At 38.0% G+C, this 24,387-nt stretch overlaps 1 protein-coding gene across 1 annotated transcript; it reads left to right on the forward strand.

The window, feature by feature from the left end:
- Window positions 1-1,597: 1,597 nt before the first annotated feature.
- On the forward strand, window positions 1,598-11,274 carry LOC18442168 (uncharacterized). The gene is made up of 5 exons (XM_011627966.3): window positions 1,598-1,818; window positions 2,314-2,956; window positions 3,075-3,149; window positions 10,087-10,259; window positions 10,362-11,274. The coding sequence occupies exons 1-5, from the start codon at window positions 1,708-1,710 to the stop codon at window positions 10,557-10,559; spliced, it is 1,200 nt and encodes a 399-aa protein (XP_011626268.1). The 5' UTR covers window positions 1,598-1,707; the 3' UTR covers window positions 10,560-11,274.
- The last annotated feature ends 13,113 nt before the right edge of the window (window positions 11,275-24,387 follow it).

Consider the following 24,387-nt stretch of genomic DNA (forward strand, 5'->3'; position numbering starts at 1 on the left):
GAAGGCATTCAACAGATTGAGGCCAAACCTAGGTGGAGCTGAATGTTTTCAGTAGGTAGGACCAAATTACCTGGGGAACTTTGCATTGGGTAGTCTTTCCTCATCTCTCGACACATTATACTGATTTGGGATAATGTGGGGGAGGGGAAAGGAATGGACCAAACCTTGCTGTATGCTGCTGCTTGAAGTGGGGATTGGTTAAGAAAATAGTGCACTGGCCTTGCTGAGAAAGGTCGTTTTCTGTTCAGTCTCCAAATCACCATGTTTGTTCCATTGGCATGGATATGAACTCATTTGAGCATATTGAGGAGTTCAATGTAATCTACAATCTGTTATTTTTTGATATTTCGTCTGAAAGTTGGATCCCAGACTAGTCAACTGTTGGTATGTTCAAAGACCTTTGATACTGTGACCTCCTTCTTCTGATAGTGTTTGGCATCCTATCTGTGAGTAGAATTATGCATTTAGAAGTGAGCTAAGAAATATGTTTGCTTAATTGGTTATTAAAACTCCATTTATATGTACCTGCTATTAGGGTTATAAATTTCCTTTTCATTCCTCTTTTGCCTGGGAAACTAAACCTGCAATCTATTTATTGAGTGGAAATGCTCAACTTTTCCATGAAACTGTCACATTTCATATCGAGGTCACAAACTCTTTCTTGAATTGTGATCGTTCTCTCTAGATTCAGTAGGCATCTGTTTAAGGGTTTCTTATTATAGTGTCCTTAAATTTTCTTTTCATGTGAATTACCCTAGCTTCCATCACCGATCTCTTAACTGGGTGCTTCAGATAGTCATGTTCTTAGTTGTGTACACTTGTGGGGCATGCAGACAGGCTGACAGAGCGAAATGATTCCATCTTTAGGGGTTCCAGAGTAGGGGAAGCTGTTCCAAATAAGAAACTTTACTAGGTTATATGTGGTTTCTATCTGCCCCATAGTTTTGTGGCTTTAGGGTTGTTGGTGGTCATCTCCTGTGAACTTATTTACTATTTTTCCCAATATGGCCTGCTGCATATTTTTGAAGTTTACTTTGATGGGTTTTCTATTAGTAACCTGGGCAAGAGAGGGATCTGGGATGTGCTTTCAGACGTTGAGGTAACAATGCTGGTATCCTTCTTGGGTCCTTGAGCTGTTGTGACTTCTTATTGATAGAGGTGCGAGCTATCCTCATGTGCACAAAGCTTTGCCCTCCTGTGTTGAACACCTCAATAGTTGTCAAAGGAGACAGCCTTGGTGTCATTAGATAGGCATGGAAGAGACTGGTTTCTTGGCTCTTATCGATGGTTTCTGAATAAATGTTTTCTCCCAAAATGAATTTCTTTCAGCCATGTTCTTTGAGAAGGTAGTGTAGTAGCAATGCACTTGCCTGAGTATATTGTCATTCTTACTGTTATTTTCAAGGGGTAGGGAGAATGATGGTGGGTTTGCCACCGATTTGTTGCTTTGTTGTCTCCTTGATGTCCTCTCTTTCTTTTGTTTTTTTACATGTCTTTTTACTTGTTCATTTTATTAATATGGTTTGCTACCAAATAAAAGAGAGATGTTTTCCTGTGTCATTGACCATTGCTGTTATCTGGTGTGTTCTGTGTACAGGTTGGTGAGCATTGCCTTGAGGGGACTGGAATAAAAGGTGCTTGTAGCCTATCTTTATGCTTGAGCAGATTTTATCTCCACTAGAGAAAGAACTTGAGTAAGGCTTATCCATGTTTAGTATGGACGGAAAACCCACAGGGATATTCTGGATGAATAACGTTTACAGGAAGCTTGAAGCTATGTACACAGAGGTGGATAGGAGTCATACTCAGTTTGTTAAGGTTGGTATGTTGACATTTAAGTTCATGAAAAGAATGAGCAAACCAATATCAGGTATCAAGCATATTTTTCTTTTACCTGGTTGGTTAAAAGTATCTAATTTTTTTCTATATATCCATGACATGGACTGAAAATGACATTGTATTTTATGGCATGTGATTTTGTATATTGACAGCTAGTTTTTCGTTCTGGAAAATATACTTCTGTCCTGGAGCATACGGAAAACTGTATTTCATTGGGGTTATCACGATGCAATGCAATGTTGGGCAGTGATGTAGAGTGGTCCACCAATGGAGCCATGTCCTAATCTGGTGGGTTAACTATTTCTCCACTGTCCGGCATTTCATTGAGGAATGATGACCTCATGGAATATGCTTTACCATGGTCCAATTTGTAGTCTACTTCACTTTTTCTTCTTTCAACACCAGTCGAATGTTCCAGTTTTGCTCGTTGGTTTGATTGACTTTATGACATGTGAAGAAAATATTTGGTTACAGGAAACAACCAAATATGTTGAGACCCAAATGAACAATGTCGGTGACAATGTTCGTAGATTCTATGAGGAAGTTATGCAAGATTTGCTTCCTCCATCTTCTGAGGATCCGATTTGCCTGCACCCTTCTGTCCCCTTAGATGAAGGCTTTGTGCCGCGTCCTGAGGATTCGATTAGGCTGCACCCTTCTGTCCCCTTGGATGAAGGCTTTGTGCTGTCTCCTGAGGATCCGATTAACCTGCACCCTTCTGTCCCCTTGGATGAAGGCTTTGCAACACAAGATACTGATAAAGAAAAGGTGGAGTCTGTAATGTCTTCTTTAAATGAAGAAGCATTGCTACCTGTTGTTGAATCAGAGGATTGCAGTGAAGAACCTCTGGACCTCAAACCTGCCATTTTACCTGAAACATCTTTTGAACTAAATCATGGGAAAGAGTGTGTCACTTTAAACCAGATATCCGTCACACTCCCAGTCGATATTTTGGAATCTGATTTTCAAAAGAAAACAGTTAAAAATGATGTTGCAGATTGTAGGGTGCATTCAGTTCTTGTTGATGTCCCATCACCTGAAGCAAACCTGCCAGATTTACCTGCTGACAACAAGACAGACCACGAGGATGGACTTTTTGTTTTAAACGAATCAACTGGTACCCTCTTTAGCTTCTTTGAGTATATTGTATGTTGTGCTGTCACGTCATCCACTTATTCCTCAGACTGCAACTTCTCTAATTGTTACTTGTCTGACTCTCGAAATTAAAATTCCAGAACCATCTTGCAGTGGATCTGAGAAAGATATTGAAACTACCCAGCTGGATGCTATATTCCAAGAACAAGAATCCGGTATATGGTTTGAATATATTGTTTCTGTATTTGTTCATTATTGTTGTCCTGCATTATCTGTTCTTTGATTTGGCTTAATAAAGATGACTGAGGAATTCAAACAGGATCCCGACCATTTCTAAATGTATGACCTGTTGTCTTTGCCTAGGTGCTTGATAATGCTAGGTCTTGATAATTTCTTGGCTTATTTATTATCAAAACAATATGATCTCTTAGCTTACTGGAGTTGCTGGCTTAATACAAATGACAGTCAAATTAATAAAGGAACCCTACCATTTCTGGATGTATGGCCATCGTTGTTGCCTAGGTTCTTGATAATGCCAGGGTCTTGATAATTTCTTGTCAAAACAATATGGTCCCTTAGCTTATAGAGTTGTTGTGCTATTAGTTTTTGGTGGCATCCTTCTGGTGCAATAAATTCATACCTGATAAAATAATTGGATTTTTTAACCAGTATTTAATGATCTCCTATTTCTGACATTTATTTGTCAACATATTTTTAAGATTTTAAGTTAGTTGTATTTTTGTTTAAGAAATAATTAATTTAAATTTAAAATAAGATATCTGAAGTCTTAGAAAAACTTGAGATGGGATGGGAGTTCTACTTTCCCTACCCTTTTGCGAGAGAGAATCTAGGCATTGATTGGAGTTTGGGATAGAAGTAGTTGTTAAATGTGCTTGATGATAATGGTTGATAATGCAATATGAGAAAGATAGTATAGGAATTCTCGATTTACTCATTCTCTTACATAGAGATTTTAGGAAAAACAAACGGAAAATAGAGACACAGAAAGGAATCCCAAATTCACTCTACTAATTATTCTCCCTTAGTATATATATGTGGTGCTTGGTTCTTCAAAAAATAAAATAAAATGTGGTGCTTGGTCTTGAAATTTTGCTTTTGCTATTTTTTAAACAAATAGTTGAGGGTCTTTCAAAGTCCAACTAGTCTTTTTGTGGGAGACTACCATTGTTATAGTATCTGTTTATGACTAGGGGAGATGCTATATGCAGAGATAACTTGGCTTTGGGGACTTTTCATGAGTTTTGAGATAGCTGGAGGCTCTAGGGAGATATAATGCAATATGTGCTGGTATGCTTTATTCATGGGAATATAGTTAAGAAAGTGAAGGACATTAAACTTGGATTGTCTTTTTCTGTGATGCCTTAATGTAAGAAATTAGCCTTAAGAAATCCTATGTCAAGATCATTTCCTTTATTAGAGAATTGCAAAGAACTTGCTGGTTGCTAAGCTAAATTGCTGCCTAACTTAATTGTCTTGGTCTGATGCTGAGTGTAGGATCTCACACCACCCCCCCATCCCCTCTCTTCTATCTTGCCTCTTTAGATCCTTCTTGTCTATCAATCCAATGGACCCGAGCCCTAGATCTTCAAATTTGTGACAGCTTGACCAGGTGACACAGGGTGCCTCTTATAAAACTTTCCAGGAAAAATTACATAGAGCACCTTTTTTTCTGAAACTGTAGATAGAGTACCTTTTATTAATAGCCCTGTATCATCCTGGTCTTACACGTTCCTACTCCGAAATTTTACAAGAAGAAACTGGATTCAAAACCAAAGAAGAAAATTATACCTTGATCTAAGACAGTTGTAGTCACGTCACCAAGTAGGTGCTCCAAAAAAGTTAAATCTGCAAAAAGGTCAACAAACCAGAATTTGCCTAGAGTCGCCTCATAGGGACTTCGGTCACCTCATCTGTCTGGATTGTTATGACACCAACCGGCAAGCTACTCCACCTTTTTTCTCTCTGATTTGGGTGAGTTACAAAGCCTAGGAGTTATAGGTTGCAGAGTTTCTTCTTCTCTACTTAGATCTCTCAAACAAAGAGATGGAATTACATAAAACCCTAGCCCTAATTTGCACTCACCACTCCTTTCTCTTTTTCACGAACCCAAGAGCCATTAAAAAGAGGTCATTCCTTACTGATTTAGGTGAAGAACCAGGCTTGGAATTGTAGGGTGTAAGCCCTCTTCTGCCCTACACTTGAATCTTCTCTAAAACAGAAGGAATTGGTCAAAACTAGGCATTACTTAATGCAGCTCCTCTTTCTCTCTTGGTTACTTTCCTCCTAAAACCCTTTCTTTCAAACAAATAACCATCTCTTTCCTATCCAAAACTCTCATGTGGATATTCCCTAAGTCTCCCTCATGATGCCCTAAATTATTTCATAGGAGCTCTTACGAAACCTAAAACTATGTAAATAGAGGTTTGGGATCCCTTTCTACAGTACTGTAGAGGGGTAAAGAGCAAAATATGTGAATTAGCTTTCCTAATACTATTAGGAGATTGATGGTGTGAGAGGGCTGATCCATCCCCATCATAAATCAAGGGTATATAATGCACCATTAGCCTTAGAAGGATTCCTAGTTCCAAGAGTCTTCCAATTTTATATGGATTGTTTGGAAGCTTGTATGGGATTTCCCAATTCTAACCAATTTTAAAAATAATGAAATAATTAGAAACCTTTTAAAATCAATTATAATCCTTTTGGGATTTGTCAAAAATATTTTACAACAATTTAGTTTTATTTACACCTTCAAAATTATTTTGCGATTTGGTTATCATTATAAGTACCGCTGTGATTCATGCACTCTCTTATAGGGACCACCTCTTCCTCATATGTTCTCCCCATGGAGAGCATGCCACGTTTCGACATGAATCTCAAAAAATAATTGTATGTGCGTGCTCGTGTTAGTGTTAAAACATTTCAGCTTTCTAAAATGAGGGCCTTGCACTTCTTCCTCCTATTTTTAGTTCGTGCCACTTTTTATATAGCTTATTTCACATGGTTAAAATATGGTCCTTATGTGGTTCTTCACCCCAATTTGCCTTTCCAAGGAAACAAAACTTCTAATTCCAAAGTAGACTTTGTTTAAATCAAAATTAATTATTTCATAGATAACCTTATTTTAAAACCAAAAACACTTCATATAAATTAAGTTATTAATTAGAAAAATTACAGAATATTTACTCTCCTTAAACACCCTTTAAAAATCACTTTTAGAAGAACTTGGAAGATTGTGCTAGCGATGGAACTGAACCCTTTACTAGGCACTTCATGACTACCCCATGACCTCTTGGAGACCTCAAACCAACCTAACAAATCCATGACCCACATATCTCCCATGCAATGGGCTCCTGATTAGCCTATCAAAGCTTGCCAAGGCATAGAAGTGCCTGAGTAGTCATGGATTCCATGTGCTTTCCTCATGGACAAGCTTAGGGTCCAGTGCACATACCAAAATTCATGATAATGTCTCAGGTTTCCTCCTTCGGGGAGTCTCTCTTAGGCACATGCATGCAAACAGCTACATAGACTCAACATAAGTCCAGATCACACCGATATGAGGCAACGAGGCAACTAGTAGCATACATGCTATGTAGGATTTTCATTGTCGAGATTTTTAGGTGCTTGGCCTCACATGCCCCTAAACATTCTACGTCATAGGAGCCTCTTTCATCTCCTGGCCAACCAAGCAGTATCCATCTTGGCTGTTGCCGACCTCGACAGGGTACCCGTGGACTAGTGATGAAAAAGTCGGCCGTTCAATCGCCTAGGTGGCTTGGCCGACAAACCGCCTAGGCGGTGGGGTCTGGGCGGGCATGCCTAAGGCGGGCGCCCTCCTAGACGGGTCCTGGGCATCCACCTAGTGCCACGGCTGCAAAAAAAAAAAAAAAAAATCAAATCCACCCAAACAAAAATTAGGCCTGTGTATTGCCCTTCTCTCTCTCTCTCTCTCCGGTCTATGTGCTCTCTCTACATATGAGGAGAAGAAGAAGATAGACTCCAAGTGGTCGATAAACAACCTTGCTCTCTATCTCTCTCACGCACACGCATACACACAAAGAGATATACATGGACCCATATCCTCCATCTTTATATTAAGAAGCAGGAAAAGAAGAAGATGGCCTCCAAGTGTTCGACATGAGGTCCCTCTCTCGCTTTCTCCCTCTCTCTCTCTCTCTCTCTTTCTCTCTCTCTTGACATATTAGAAGAAGAGAAAGAAGAACATCCTCCAAGTGTTTGAGACCCCTCTCTCACAAATAGGGATCCAAAAGGAAAAAAGAAAGAGGATGATCTTCAAGAATTTCATGCGAGGCCTAACAACCACATACGCGCGTACGAACACACACACACGCACATACACAGACACATACTAAACACATACTCACACACATTCACAAACAATCATACACACAACAACATATGGCCCTGCCCAACCCCGTGCCCTTAGGGCCGCCCAGGTATTTTGGCGCCTGCCAAGATGGCTGCCTAGCCGCCTAGGTGGCCAAGACCACTGGCCGCCTAGGTGGCCGCCTCCACCTTTTTGAACATTGCCATGGACCTATTTCAGCAATGTGCATCATGGGATAAAACACAACCAGCCTAGTGTGGGGGTTCGCTCATCTAGTCAAGGCCTACTCGCATGCCAAGGCGAGAGTGATGAAGCCCACTATGTCCCACACATTGAGCTCAGCTCCCTACCCATGCCATGCTCTAGATACTCAACCAGAACATACTCCCACATTGACTAAGAGGTATCCACAAAAATAAAAGCATGAAGATACATACATGGGTAAAACACAATAGGGTGATTTATATTTGGATACAATGGCCCACTCAGGATATCTATAGGGATTTTAGGAGGAACACAACAAAGAAAGTCAAAAGCACTAAAGAACGTAAGAGGCTCTCATGTAATATAATCAATGGGAAGCTTGAAAGCTCCTCAAGAATACCCTAGTCTTCAAACTCATCCATCTCGGAAGAGTTGTCCAAGAGTCATTTCAGTCATAGTTGTTGGAATCTGGAGTATGATCAAAGCGATTTAAGGACCGAAAGTACGATTATTGTTTGTACAATAGATGGTGTGGATTAAAAGACCGCCACGGACATTGCATGTCTGTTGCTGCTATGTCCGTTGTGGAGTTTTTTCATGTCAAAAAACACGGGATTCTGGCACGGCTCTCATAGATCCGTTGCGCTTTTTAAGGCAAAACTGCAATGGACATGCTATGTCCATTGTGGGGTGAAATACTATTCAATTTCGCCCATAGATGTTTTTAAGACTTCTCCATATACACACACACACACACACACACACACACACACACACACATATAAGTAGGGATCTTTTTATTTATAGCCAGCAAGCAATACGATTATACTAAAAGAATAGTTGCATTGGTAGTATGATATAAGTAAAGGAGAATATTAGTTTGGTAATTATCTTGGCTTTTAAGGTGGGGCTTAAATACCTAATAGTGAGCATCGAGATCCCAAAATTTAAAAATTAAGATCCCTTGAAGGTCATTTTATTAAAGCATCAAAGCAAGATTCTGGAGCAAGATAGCCACCTAGTTTGGGAGATCCCAGCAACTACAGTGTGGTCACACTCGTGTAGGTCTTGAAAAATAAATATTACAAATGCATTATGAGCACCATATTTGGAGATATTATTTGTCAATTTGGATTTTCTTAAGATTAACCTCCATTTCTTTGCCCTTCATTGTTTAGGTCATGGTGTGTTTTTCTGGTACTGACATCCCCTACTTTCAAATCATGTGATAGATTACTGACGTCCCCTCCTTTCAAATCATGTGATAGATTACTGATATCCCCTCCTTTCAAATCATGTGATAGACTGACTGCCATATTTTTTCTTGGCTTGCATGTCTGTATGGTAGCATTGCAGGTTGTGCATGAGCACCAACAGGAAGATGATACCCATACATTGGGTACTCTATTATTCTCAATGATTTAATCTTAGACTTGTGTCGGGACTCACTAGGGTCACGAGCCTGGGTCAGCCAGTCTGATTTGGCTGAGTCTCACCAGGACTCGCCAATTCTATGAAAAAGAAACAAGGGAGCGTCAATCAAAGGAGACTTGGGTGACTCTGTGTTTCTGAACTGAATTGACACCTTCGTGTCTGTGTGAGCGAATCTGAGGCTGATTCATCATGTTTTAAACCATTGGTTAGTCATGATTATGATATGTATGTATCTCGTAAAAAAACAAGCTAAAATATAAATAAAAGTAAGAGCAATACATCCTGGAAGAAGGAACCTACACATGATGGTACATTTATTTTCTAGTTCACTGGTTGGAATGTCAATTGCAACAATCCTGCAATGTCTGGGACAGAGAATGTACTAATAAGCAATAGGTTCTTGGAGAAGAGCTAGGTGTCCCAGTAATTCAACATCAAATGTGGGACTAGCGTACCAGTTTGTTAGTGTTTCTGTCTTTAATGTGTTATCCTGCTTGTTTGGTCAAAATCTTTATAGTGGTGGTGAACCCTTTTATTGGAATACTAAGAAAATTAAATAATTAAATAAATAAAGTGCTGTTTTGTGGAAACATGTTGTAGCAATTTCTGCAGCAACAATATTGTGGTCGTTTCGTAATGTTACTGGTATAATTATTGACATGTTGTATCTCAGAATAAACTGATGTATTTTAAAAACGAACTCTCCTGGGCAATTGCACAGGGTATGACTGCCTGAACTGGGTCAAAATAAGGACACCATCCTTTTAGCCTGTTTGGACTGTGTGTAATGCCCCCACCCATTCATTTCATCCAAGAGAAGAAAGAATATTTGGAAGATGAGAAAGAATAGCTGTTTTACTTATATTTTATTTATAAAATCTGAATTGAATCTTGCTTGAAAAACATAGGTTCTTATCTGATTCGGTCATCCATTTCTTATCAGATTTGCATTCTCTTGTGACAGCACTAATGCTTCAGAGGTCTGACACTTTATGTATTTTTTTCAGTATATTAAAATCTCAGCATGTCTGTAGTAGTGGTTGGCACTTTTGTTTTTATAGATTTTCTTGGCCGTTCCCTTTGTTGAAACGATAGGGGTGGTTGTTCTTAATCTTCTCATTCCCTATCTGCTATTCCACCAGATCTTGTTGCTGGAAGCTCTAATGATTCAGTACCCAGAGAGCTGAACAAGGAGGATATTGGGATTGATTTGAATGCAACCCATGTCGAAGAACTTCAGGAAACTGAGCATGGAGAATGCTTAGTGGCAAATAAACCAGCTCGTGTTATCTCTAGCCAGTCAAGTAAAACAAAGGTATCTAGAGGGGTTCCCACTATTAACCTCTTGCTGAATAAAGTGCATCTGAGAATTTTGTTTTTTATTCCGGTTTCTTGATTTTTGTTTTCTAAATTACAGGGAGCTTCTGCCGCAAAATTTCCATTGGCGAAGGTAGATGACTTTGAGCAGGTAGCATATTGGTACGATGTAGATATGAATTTGGAAATGAAGAAAAAGGAGGGAAATTGCTCAAATTCATTTCTTGTTGAAGCCTTGGACTCTGAGAAATGGCAGACTATTGAGTCCTCTGAAATCGATGACTGGGAGTTGGTATGAATTAGGACAGTCGAGGGACCCATACGCTCTATGTATGTTTCTGTAAATAAAGGGCTGCCCATGTGGGGATCCCTTCGTTTCTGATAGCAACTCTTTCTCTTAACGCTGTGGACGCTTCTAGCACAACTTTCAACATGAGTAACTTTCTGCGTTTCTGATCAAGGCATATATAACTTATAATAAAGATAAACCTCGTGTCCATAAATTATTGACGTTTAAAGGTGAGTTTGTCCTAGTGACACTCTGGCTAAATTGTTTATTTGTAAAAACCGCTTTTTCTAGGTACATGGTGAAACGTGAAATGGAATGGTAATGTAATCTGGTTGCTTGAACTGCACAAAAAAGTATTTTCTTTATTTAGAGATTTAGCCTATATTGCAAAAACGTGTTTATGTTCTCCTAGTTTTGTTTTGTTTTATTTTGATTTTCTTGTTTCATCTTTTTCCTGGTAAAGTCCAGATCTGATATTCAAGGATATATGAACTGGGCTGCAATATCTTGCAGTGGTATAGCATATACTAATGGTGATACCTCCAACCCCATAGATATTTGCGCTGTCGCCACTGTTACCTTTGGAACTCACTCATTGGAAGAAATGTGCAGTACTGCATTAGGGCAAGCGGTGATCATTTGTTGATTGTTAATAGGCTAATGGATTTGTTGTTCTAGAGCTTGTGTTCTTTGAAAGTTATTTATTTTGTTAAATTTGTTTGTCTGATTCATGGTCTTATTCCATGCCCACTTTCTTGTATGAATCATTTATACTTTTTCATGTTTTTAACGATCTTATATCATCATGCACACCATTAAAAATATTTTCTGTATAAATAAGTGATCAAAATGTTCCTAAAATGTTCAGGGGTATTCTGGTAATTTTTAAGCTGGAAATATTTTTTATTATTTTTGTCATGTGATCTATGCATGCTCTAAATTGTGCCTCAAAATTATTTATAGAATAAAAATATAAAAAAAAAATTATGAGCCATCTAATCAAGATCCTGACAGTTAAGAGCTGGCTTTTGCTTAGCTGGCTTTTGATATTGTGATTCAAATCATCGCAGTCATTTATTCAGATCTGACGGCTGAGACCAGGGGTTACATATACTAGATATAAGCATAGGGTCACATAGAAAGTTCGTTGTCATCTTTTTTGTTTTCATGATCCTACATATTATTTACAAGAGTTTGAAATTTTATGTAAACTACTTAAAGCGCATTTGATAGCCTGGGCTCACAGGCTCTCTCCCTCTTTGGAAGTCACGCAAGCCAATGAAGCCCCGTTTATGCTTATTATTATATAGAAAAGGCTCGTTTTTACTTTCTCTCTACCCCTCAAGTGCCCGATGGCTCATTGCAACTCTCTCTCTCTCTACCATAGGGGGGGAAGACGAGGCCTTACCCTGTTGTTTTTTCAAGTAGATTAGAAGTTAGCTTTTTGAAAGTGTCGGTAGGGTGATGTTAATGATGAGAATGAAAATCACAACGTGCGGTGTGAGGTGCTACCAGCACGACTTTAGTCCCTTCTCTACTTCTGCAATTCTCTCTCACCCATCTAAATAAGCTTGCGCCATCTCTCTCTCATATTAAAGCTCACCCATCTACATAAGCTTACTCCTCTCAAATCTGTCTCTTCTCATCTTGATTGCACTCTCCCTCTCGCCTTACCTCACTCCAAATTCACAACTACTTATTCCAACCTAAATCAAATCTCTCTTCCCATCTTCTCCCTCTCGCCTTACCTCGCTCCAAATTCACAACTACTTATTCCAACCCAAATCTTCCTCTCACACATACACACAAACGCTCGTGCACACACACACCCTAGCCTTGTTGCAACTCTCTCACACACACACACCCACCTCGCTATTGCAACTCTATATGACCTTTTCCTACTGCAAAACACTTCTATCTTGGTCACACCTTACCCATTATTTATCCCAACGCAAATCTGTCTCTCTCAAGCTCCTCCAACCCAAAGAAACTCGCTCTCTCTCTAAAAGAAAATAGGTTACCCCATTGCAAAATTCTCTCTTAGCTCCCACATGCACACCTTACGCACTATTCGTCCAAACCAGATTTGTCCCCCTCTCTCTCTCTCTCTAAAGCTCACCCAATCTAAAGAAGCTTAATATCTCTCTCACTGAAAATATGGGTGCGCTCATCCGCTCTCACCTTTCCTGAGTCTCTCACATACGCACACAATGTGCCTTAACATGTTACAACTCTCTCTCCCCCTCTTAAGTCTATTGCAACGCTTTCTCCAGCCTTACCCTATGCGCAACTCTCTCTCTCTATCTCTCTCACTCTCATATACACAACTTACCTGCTATTTATCCCAATCCAAATACATTTCTCTCACCCGACGCAAAACCCAAAGAAGCTTACGATTGTCTGTGCATGAGAAAATAGGTGCCCCCTTGGAAACGGTGATATAAAAAATAACCTAATATAAAAAACAATAGGTGCCCTCTTACCTTTTTGGATACGGTGATAACGAAAATAACCTAATATAAAAATATCCTACGTTCGATTGAGATTAATATTGATAAGTTTTTTAAATAAAATAAAAACCTCAAATTCTACAAAACTTTTGGATATATCTCTCCATTTAAGTCTCTCTTTTCCTCACATATGCACACATGCCACCATTTAAGTCTCTCTTTTCCTCATATATGCACACATGCCAAGGTGGCCCTCACCCTTGCTACAACTCATCTCACTCACTCTCTCCCCCTCCCTCCTCTTAACTCTATTGCAACTCTCCCTCTCACCTTACCTTATTCTCCCCCTCCCACCTCTTAACTCTATTGCAACTCTCCCTCTCACCTTACCCTATTGCAAATCTCTCTCACTCTCATATCCACACTTTCCCACTATTTATCCCAACCCATCTCTCTCTCTCTCTAAAACTTACCGGACCGAAAGAGGCTCACCCCCGGTCCTTGAGAAAGTAGGTGCCCTCGTCCCCTTTCACCTCGCTAAATCTCTCTCTCACATATTACCCATATCTATCATTCCTTAAAACCAAAACTGAAATCCCTCTCTCTCTCTCTCTTGTTAACGCACAAATCCATCCTTAGTATTAACCAAATCTCTACTCCCCCTCCCCCTTTTTTACTCACACATGGGGCAGGGGCTAGGTTCTTTGGCCACAGCTGAAGTCCCTTATTCCCATTGTTGCTGGGCTTCATGGCGGGGAGGCTAATTATGACTTCTAAAGAAATGGGTAGCTTAAAATTAACGTGAACGATAAAAATGGGTCTCCCATATTTCCTATTTATGGTCTGAGATTATAATTCAGTTAAGAGTCAAGAATGTTCTTATTGGCGGAGGAATACGAGTTATTGAGCATGGGTGAAGTACAGCTTGCATTAAGTCATCCATCTATCGGCTACCTATCACAAATCAATGGTGATATCACATATTATCCCTTAGATGTTTTAAACCCTCATTGACCTTTAATTTAAAGTTTATCTCAATTTGTAATAAATACTTAGTTTCATTTACATTTAATTTGAACAATTCGATAAGATAAAGAGGCAAATAACCTGAGCTCTCCTATAGAGCGATTTATAAAGAGAATGAAGGTATGCCACCGATGGAGGGGGTCTGTCTCTTTCATTCTATCTTTTTTTTATGTGAAGAGGGGAGCGAAAATATCTTATCATTCCTGTGTGAAAATTGATTTCTTTAAAAAATAGAAAAATGATAAAAAAAAAAGAGAGAGAATGGGTGATTATATCATCACTGATGGGCCCTAGTGGCTAGGCTGTAGGCCCTTAGGGGCCTATGTCAGTCCCATTGGTCACTTGGACATCACATGTGCCTAGGGCTCACATGTTATGTCTTGATTTATCTTTTCCCAAATTATTATTTTTGTTTGTTTTATATTGTAGAAATCCCAAAAATATCTAAATTATCAAAAATTCAATTTTCAATAGACTTCGTGGTTTGGACTCAAGGAAAAATCATTAATAATGTTAACGTCCCCTCGGATTAGAAAAATAAACTCAGGCAATCCACCAACCTGCCCCCTAGAATCACAAGCCATGAGGATAATTCCAATAATTCAAGGTAAACTAAAAGAAAAACACAAAATAAATGAGAATTTCCACCAGCCACCAGCCCATGCCTTATGAACGATAACGTCTGGTGTTTAACACTTTTATTGTGCTTATTCTATTAAATAAATAAAGGCCGAATATCTCTTTCTCGACACTCGTGAAGTGCGAACCTTTTTCTTTTTTCCATTTACTTGGTTATTGTAGTCAGCGTCGTTGCTTTTGCCTTCAAATCTTCTTCTTCTTGAATTTTTTTATCTTATTCTCCTCATCCCACCCTTGTTTGTCTTCTTGTTGTTTTCCTTTAAACAATGCTTAGTTTCCTCCATTTCAAATTTCCCTAAGAGCAGCAATAAGGACTTTGTTATTTCCTATGTAAACCTTCGTTCTTCCTACATTACCCTCGTTCTTATTTTTTTATTTTGTCTTCTTGGAGTAAAAAAAAAAAAAAATTTGTTGGTGTATCTTGGCCGATATTTAATCCATCAAGTTGTAGTTGTTATTTTCGTGTTCTAATAGCTTGGCTTTTGAGTACTAGTACTTCTTGTGAGCCATATCTCTGATCATGATGGAATCCAAGAATGATACGGAGAGTGCTACTATTTCTATGCGTCTTGATGGAAAGAACTACAACTTGTGATCTTTTCAAATGAGACGTTTTCTCATGGGAAGGAAGTTATGGGACTATATTGATGGTTCTGTTCCCCAACCTAATGATGAGAATGGGCATAGTGATTAGTTTGCCATAGATAGTTCTATTGTGACATGGATTATGAACTCAGTTGAGCCCAAAATTGGGCGCAACCTCACGTATCATCATAGTGTCAAAGCAATGTAGGATTATTTACCGAAAATTTATGTTCAAGCATACACTGCTCATATGTATACCCTTAAACAAGAGAGCATGAAAACACAACAAGGGGATTCATCAATTCAAAATTATTTTAATACTCTCTCAGACATATGGAATGCGATGGACTCAATTGAGACAGAGCCACCCATTGAAGCTGTTACTAAAGAACGGAATCAGTCTCGTTTATTTCACTTCCTTATGGGGTTGCGTTCAGAGTTTGAAAGCATAAGAGCATCAATCCTTCACTGCACTCCCACTCCACCATTGGATGATTGCCTCTCATATCTTCTTACTGAATAAACTTGTTTAGGCTATCTTGGGGCCACCACACAAGATGTCACTGATGTGGCCTTCACCATTTCCAATTTTCCTAATAAGGATGCCAACTATGTCCAAGTGCAATGTCATATATGCAAACAAAAAGGCCACACTGCTCACCGGTGCAAGAAGCGAATCTTTTGCAATTATTGTAAGAAGCCAAGTCATGTAATTAATGATTATCGAAAACGTCCTCAGGCACGTGGGAAGCTTCATGTATATAGTCAGACTCAATGGGCTGCAGTTACCTCTATTCTTAGTCCTATCAGCATGGAGGATGTCACTTCCATTCACTCCCATTCTGCCTCCACATCTGTTCCCCCTGCATCCGTGCCAAATCTTTACTCCATTGACTCAACTACACTCCATCACCTTGGTTTTAGTTGCCATGGGTTTTTCCTTGTGTTGTTATATTCGGTTCGCTTCAAGCGAAACACCCTAAATCTTCGGGTTCCTTTGCTCTCTCTTTTAAACTCAAGACTTTTACCTGTTGTTTTAACTCTTAGAAAATTTTATAAGGATATTGTTTGTGAGAGTTGTAAGTTGGCAAAATACTTGGTTCAACCTTTTCCTCATAGCTGTAATAAAAGTGTTAAGCCTTTTTCTTTAGTGTACTCTGATGTTTGGGGCAATGCTCTTGTTCCTTCAATTAGTACATTTTTTAGTATGTGGTATTTATATATGATTTTTTGAAGTATGCTTGGGTTTATTTTCTAAAATACAAATTAAGTGTGTTTAGTGTTTTTAAAGATTTCCATAATATGATAAAAAAATCAATTTAAGAAAAACATTAAAGTTTTTAAGTCTGATTCTGGGGGATTATGTATCAAATGAATTCCAAGCATATCTTCGTGTAAATGACATTATCCATCAACGTTCATGCCTTTTTAAGCAAAATGGAGTTGCTGAAAAAAACATTATCAAATTATTGAAACTGCTCGTTCTCTTCTTATAAGCTCCCATTCCCCAAAGAACATTTGGGCTAAAGCCGATTTTTCACAATGTGTACAACTATCTATCTTGTTAATCTTCTTCCTACACCGGTTTTACACAATATGTCACCATTTCAAAAGTTTTTTCAAAAACCCCCTGAGTACTCACATTTATGTGTATTTGGGTGCACATGCTTTGTGCTTTTACCATATTCTACCGGTGATTAACTCTCCCCAAAGTTGGTCAAATGCATGTTTGTAAGCTATCCAACAAATCAAAAGGGATATCGTTGTTTTGATCCTTCTATTAAACGTATTAGAATATCTCGACATGTTACCTTTTTCAAGCACATCCCCTTCCACCAACATTGCTCACACCTAATTCAACCACACATGGACCGAAGTTTTCCTTTCTTACTGGTTTTGATATTTCTCATTGTCAAGATGATAGTTCTCATTATCGTGGAAATCATGGATCACCACTTACAATCCCTAACTATGTTGAGCCGTCATTGTCAAGTGTTGATTGTGCATCACCTCCTGTTGTTGATCCTACTATAACATCTGTTCAGCATCGGCGGTCAATTTGAAAGCTAGTTCCACCTGACCATCTTAACTTGCTAGTGGTTGACCCATACCATATTTGTTCTTCTGTAACCATTAGTAATCCATTGTTTCATGAGCCATCACCTTATTCTCAGGCATTAAAACTCCAATGTTGGTGTATAGCTATGAATGAAGAAATTGCAACTCTAGAAGCCAATCACAGTTGGGATTTGATTCTATTGCCCATAGACAGGCATGTCATTGGTAGTAAATGTGTTTATAAAGTTACGTTAAAAGCTGATGGTACCCTTGACAGTACAAGGCTCGATTAGTTATTCAAGGTTATACCTAAGAACAAGACATCGATTATGAAAAAACGTTTACTCCAGTTGCTAAGATGAGCACTATTAGTACTCTTATTGCACTCACATCTATTCGTGAGTGGCCCATATGGCAGATGGATGTTAAAAATGCATTCCTTAATGGTGAATTTCAAGAGGAAGGTTACATACGTCAACCACCTAGGTTTGCTTCTCATGATAAGTCCTTGGTTTGTCGACTTTGTAAGGCAATTTATGATCTCAAAAAAGCTCACTGAGCATGGTTTGAGCGTTTTCGAGTAGTCATTCTTGCAACTAGTTTCATTAAAAATAAATATGATCACTCTATGTTTATTCGTACCACAAAGCATGGTATTTATATTATTTTATTATATGTTGATGATATTATTATCTTTGGTAATGATTTTACTTCCATCAAGGATGTGAAGCTACGATTGCAAAAAGAATTTCAAATGACGGACCTTGGGGAAGTATCTTATTTTCTTGGATTTAAGATCTCTTACTCTAAACGTGGTATTTACATCCATCAACAGAAGTATGCACTTGATCTTATTTTCAGTGCCCGATTGAATGATGAGAAGGTTGTAGATACACTCATGGAACTCAATGTTAAACTTTCTGCACATGTTGGAGATCATCTTCTTGAGCCTATAATATATCGCAAGCTTGTAGGCTCTCTCATTTATCCCGCTGACTCAACCAGTTATTGCATATGTTGTCCATATTGTGAGCCAGTTTGTTTCAAATCCTCGATGACCATATCTATTAGCAATTCACCGAATTTTACACTATGTTCGAGGTACTTCCAATCGTGGATTATTCTTGACTCAACATCCTCTTTAAATATCAATGCATATGTAGATACAAATTGGGTAGGTAATTCAGACACTTGCCGCTTTACTACGGGATATTGTGTGTTTCTTGGATCATCACTAATATTATGGAAGAGCAAGAGACATGACACTGTCTCCAAGTCAAGTACTGAAGCTGAGTATCGTGCTATGTCCTCTGTTCTTAATGAGATTGTTTGGGTTCGTGCGATTCTCAATAAATTTGGTATATCTATTTCACATTTCACACATTTATATGCAGATAATCAAATTGCAATTAAGATTGCATCTAATCCAATTTTTTTTGAGAGAATAAAGCATATTAATGTAGATTGTCATTATGCTCGTGATTGCCATCTTGATGGTACATTATCTCTTCCTTATATTTCTTCTACTGAGCAAAAGGTTGATGGTGTGGGGTGCTACCACCACGACCCAAGCCCATTTCCCAAGTTGAGGCTCGTTGGTGTATAAGTATTGCGATATCCAATCACCCATGTATAAATAGGAAAATTGTTTCATTCTTTGCCAAGGTTTCAAAAAATGCTAGGCTGCCTGCATGGCGCCCAGTGCCTAGGCGGGCGCCATGCAGGCGCTCAGAATCTCGAGCCCTGTAGTGCAAATTCCTAGCACAACTTTAGAGATTGAGGGGTTTTTTTTTTTTTTTTTCACTTCGGGGTTTCAAAAATAAACCCATAACATTTTTATACAAATTTAGGGGTCAAAATGACCCCCATTGCCCTTTTGGGCGAATTTAAAAATAAAAAAAAGCCATATGGCCCTAGGCACTTGCCTAGCTCGCTTGGATGCCCGCCCAGGTACAACAGTGTAGGGCCGCCTTGTTCGAGGCGTGTGGTTTTGCTATTCAGGCTGCCTAGGTGGCCCTAGGCGCTGGGTGGACCGTTTTTTGAAACTTTTTTTGCTCCACACCATTAACGAACAATGATGAGATTTTGGATTTGTTTTATTTTTATTTTTGCTGCATTGGAGAGAGATCTCTCTCTCTCTTCACAAAAGAAAAACAAATAAACAAATAGGGTACCTTTGCCAAAAGAAATTACAGTAAATCATTAAGAATGGATTGTGAAAAGAAAGATGATGTGGTTCTGAAAGGGGATTGGAAGCGGCGGAGGAGGCAGAGCGAGTAGGAGATGGGTGTACAGGGAATTGGCTAACAAAGAAGAAGCCATTCCCTCTCTCTCTAGCTTTCTTTCTTCCCATCTCTCTATCCGAGACTTCTCTCTCTCTCTAAATTCTTCTTGTCCATCTTTTTCTCCTACATTTTCTTCAAACCCATATTACTCTTCTCCTTCTCCTCTGTCTTCTTCTTCCTTCTCCAAGAAAATCACTCTCTCCCTCTTCAAAATTTTTCAAACCAAATAATCCCTGTCGCTGCTTTTAAGCATCCATCTCTCTCACTGATTTTCACCAAATTGGTTACTCGAAAGCGCTATGATTTTCTAGTAGATAAGTTAATGCTTTACTCATGCCCGCATCAGCTTGAGGGGATAATAATGTGTATATATAGTTTTCAGTTATCTTTTTATTATTGTATATTTGTATAAAAATAATGTTGTCTATACTAAATATGTATTTGCATATAAACCCTTTTAGGGTTTCATTCCTCTATAATGAGAATTGATCCAACTAAGCTCTCATCTCTCTACACCTTGTTGCTTTTCTCTTATTATAAGTGTCTCAACCTTTGGCTTATGCACAAAGTGGCCGCTCTCAGGACTCGAACCCGCGCTCTTGCGCTGGCTACTTGAGCCTTTTACTGTCACAACAAGTGACGGCCCGTAGATGAATTATGAAGTATGAACTATGAAACTGGGCTGACCTTGTATCATCGTGTACATGTAATGGTCAGTGAGCAACTAGGCAGAAAACTATTCACAAAGCTTTCTCAATTAGCTAGTAGTTAGTTACTAGCAAGAGTCATGATAATATATAATTTTTTTTTTAAAAAAAATCTAAAATTTTGAAATTAGGGGTTAAGTTTTTAACGATCTTAGTAATCTTCAAGATAAGAGAGACATCATCTTTATTAATACATATATTCAAAATATTTAATTTCAAAGTCTGATAAAGGAGGAAGAATTTATTAGAGTAAGACTTTCCTTTTTAAATAAGGTTTGTTATATGTTTTAAATAAAATTACTAATGAAGGTAACATACTTTATAAATGGCAATGGTGTACTCTATGGAGAATAGTGCTGAAGAAATTGGGAGTATAATGTAGTCCTTATTAACTTTCACGGTCCTTCATATTCTTTACAAAATTTTGAAATTTTATGTAAATTACTTAGGGTGCATTCGATAGCTGCTCAAATTACAATTTCGGCTTTGCATGCTCTCTCTGTCTCTCTTTCCAACTCTATTGCAACTCTCCCTCTCACCTATCTAAATTCACATACATACCCCCTATTTATCCCAACCAAATACCTCTCTCTCTCGGTCTCTCACACACATACACAGCATACATACGCACACACACCCTATGCTTATTACAACTCTCTCTCTCTCACTTGCATATACTCCGCCATTGCAACTGTCTGTCACTTTGTCCTACTGCAAAACTCTTTTATCTCGGTCACACCTTACCCATTATTTATCTCAACCCAAATCTCTCTCTCTCTCTCTCTCTCTCTCTCTCAAGTTCATCCAATCTAAAGAACCTCGCTCGATTGCAAAATTCTTGTTGAAGGTTATAATAACAAGATATAAAGTTTTTTATCTTATGGATTACAAGATATTGAGTTTCCGATATTGAGAGTTTCTTTTTTTGTGGGATTACAGTTGTAATGAGATTTGTTTCCTAAAAAGCGTGAATTATAACTCTATAAATCGGTGGTAAACCAGAGTAATCCTTATAAATGACATACTGATTTATTCTCCGTAAATATAGGCACCATTGCCGAACTGCCGAACTACGTAAATATTTTGTTGATTCTTCTTATGTCTCATTAGTCTCTATTTCTTTATTATAAATTCTACATGGTATCAGAGCAGGCCAATCTATTGTTGGCCGATTTGTTTCTTTCGAATCCCATATCTCATCCTTGTTGCATCTCTTTACATACCGCTCTACGCTCCCATTGTGATTCGGTGCTTTTGTCCTTGGTTTAAGGTATTTATAGGCGCTATTCGAACGTATGGGGGCATGCTAGTTGTGTTGCAGTTCCATTGCAATTATTTTTTTTTCGTTTGCGAGTGCATAACGTTGTTCTCTGGTTTCCAAGTGCAAAACGTTGTTCTCTCTATGTTGCAGCCCGGTTGCAAGTTTTTTGGTTTGCAAGTGCAAACGTTTTTCTTTTTGGAAGTTTTTGGTTTGCAAGTGTGTTTTGCAAACTAGTTTGGTATGCAAATTATTGGGTATTGGTTTGCAACTTTGACGGATCTTTTTCTTGCAAGATTTTGTTTGAAGGAAAACAACCTGTTATTGCAATTGTGAGCCTTTTAGTTCACAAGTTGTTGGAAACATATAGCGATTTCTAGAGAGAAAATCAATAGTGCTCATTGGAGTCTTCAATTGTTTCCGATTGAGATGTCTTTTACTCTAGTATGAAACTTATTACTATTCTTTTGAATGGATTTAATTATCTTGTTTGATCGAGAGCCATTTCTCGTTCTCTCTTTGGGAAATCTAAACTTGGACACATCAATGAGAAGAAAAAAGATCCCAACAAGGACGATCCCTCGTTGGAGGAATGACAATCCAATGGCGATCTTGTAATGTCATGGATCTTGAATTATATGGAATCTAATCTTTAAAATTTTTTTACTTTTGCTGAGAATGCCCGAGATTTATGGAAATCCATTGAGGAAATTTACGGCCAACAAAACGACATTGTTCGAATTTTTTAATTAAAACATGAAGTTTCTCAAACAAAACAAAGGGATAAAACAATCGTTGAATATCTTGGCACTCTTAAGATTATGTGGAATGAGTTGGCTATGTACTTAACCACAACTATTATCTTGGCAATCTTACAAAAGCGTGTTGAACAGAATAAAATATTTCAATTTTTGGCTGGGTTAAAGAATGACTATGAATACATTAGAAGTCAAAATTTAATCAACAAGTAATTCCTTCCTTTACCAATGTTTGTGCTACTATTCAACGTGAGGAAACCATAAATAAAATCATGAATCTTGATTTTAAAACCTTTAAATAAATTGTTGTAAAATCTTTCTTGGTCGCTAATAAAGAGATATATGAAACAACAAGGCCTCAAAATAGTGGTGGAGATAGATGCCCTAACAATTATCGCCGTAGTGGAAAGGGCTGTGGTAATAGAGAGCACCCTAGATGTGATCGCTGCAACAATATAGGATAAGTGTTGGACCCACACTTAAGGCTCATTAATAATAGGACAACTGACCAATCTACTGCTCAGACCGCAACCACTCAAACATATCACTGTAACTGTGATGATTATCAACAACCAAGTAAGAACACTGATTCTTCTTTCACACATGATATTTCTTCTTCATTCCTAGACACAGGTAACCATTAAGCTTTTATGTCTTCCTGTGACAATTTTTTTTGGATAATAGATTTTGGGCACCTATCATATGACTGGTAACTTACAAGGTCTATCCAATCTAAAAAATCATGAAAATATGAACCCCATATCTATTGATTTATGGTTCATTGATCTCTATCCATAGTGTTGGTAAAACCAAGTTCTTCTCCAGGTCTCATAACTCTGAAGTTCTGTTTATGCCATCATTTTTTTCTAACTTGATGTCTGCTTGTAGAAGTACTCAGAACATGAATTGCAATGTTATTTTTCTCTCAACTCTATAACTTTCTAGGACTGGGCCACAGTGAGGAAGATTGGTGAAGGAAGATTGCATCATGAGCTATATTTATTTAAGAGTAATGATCCTATGAGACCCTCCCACACCCATATGTGTAGGACCCCAAAGGATCACCATTAAATTTGACACAGATCTCTAGAAAAGTCAAGTCCTACACCCATGTGATAACTTTTCTGGAGATCTGTGTTAAATTTAATGCTGATCGTTTGAGGTCCTATACACATGGGTGTGTGGGGGGGGGGGGGGGTAGTGTCTCACGGGGATCATTACTCTTTATTTAATAAGGAGAATACGACTTTGGTTGCTAGTAAAGATAATTCTGATATTAATAAATTGTGGCATTGGAGATTTGGACATCTTTCAGATAAAGTTTTGAAAATTTTTATGCATGTTTTCTATACATGTTTCAAAGGAACTCTTTCATTTGATACATTATGATGTGTGGGGACCAGTCTCAGTTGATTGTTATGCTAATTTAAATATTTTGTTACTTTTATTGGTGATTGGTCTTGTGCTACTTGAGCATATTTATTGAAATAAAAAACATATCTTTTTTCTATGTTTCAAGAATTTTCCAAACTGATTTCCACTCAATATAATGGCAATATTAGGATTCTGTGAACTGATAATGGCTCAGAATATGTGAACAAAGCCTTTTCTGAGCATTTATGTAATCTTGGTATTATATACCAAACACCGTGTATTTGAATACCTCGACATAATGAAGTTGCGGAAAAGAAAAATAGACACATTTTGGAAGCTAAAAGGTCTTTGATGTTTCATATGTATGTTCCAAAAATTTATTGGTCTGAAGCTATTTTAACTGCTTGCTATCTGATTAACAGACTTTAGAATAAAATTCTTAAGAATTAATTTCCCTTCAAAGTTTTGAAAAAAGAGAAAATTTGATTTGTCCCATTTTCGTGTATTTGGATACGTGTCGTATGTTCATGTGGATAGGCACAATATAGATAAACTTAATAAACATTTTAGGAGATGTATCATTCTTGGCTACTCCTCTACTAAAAAGGGATACAAATGTTATGATCCCACAATCAGAAAAATGCGTATTTCCCCATTATATAATTTGTTGAAACATGATCCTCTTTCCATGACACAT

The sequence above is a fragment of the Amborella trichopoda genome, chromosome 1, assembly GCF_054954075.1.
Source record: "Amborella trichopoda isolate Santa Cruz 75 chromosome 1, AtrichopodaSantaCruz75HAP2 v2.0, whole genome shotgun sequence".
Lineage (NCBI taxonomy): Eukaryota > Viridiplantae > Streptophyta > Magnoliopsida > Amborellales > Amborellaceae > Amborella > Amborella trichopoda.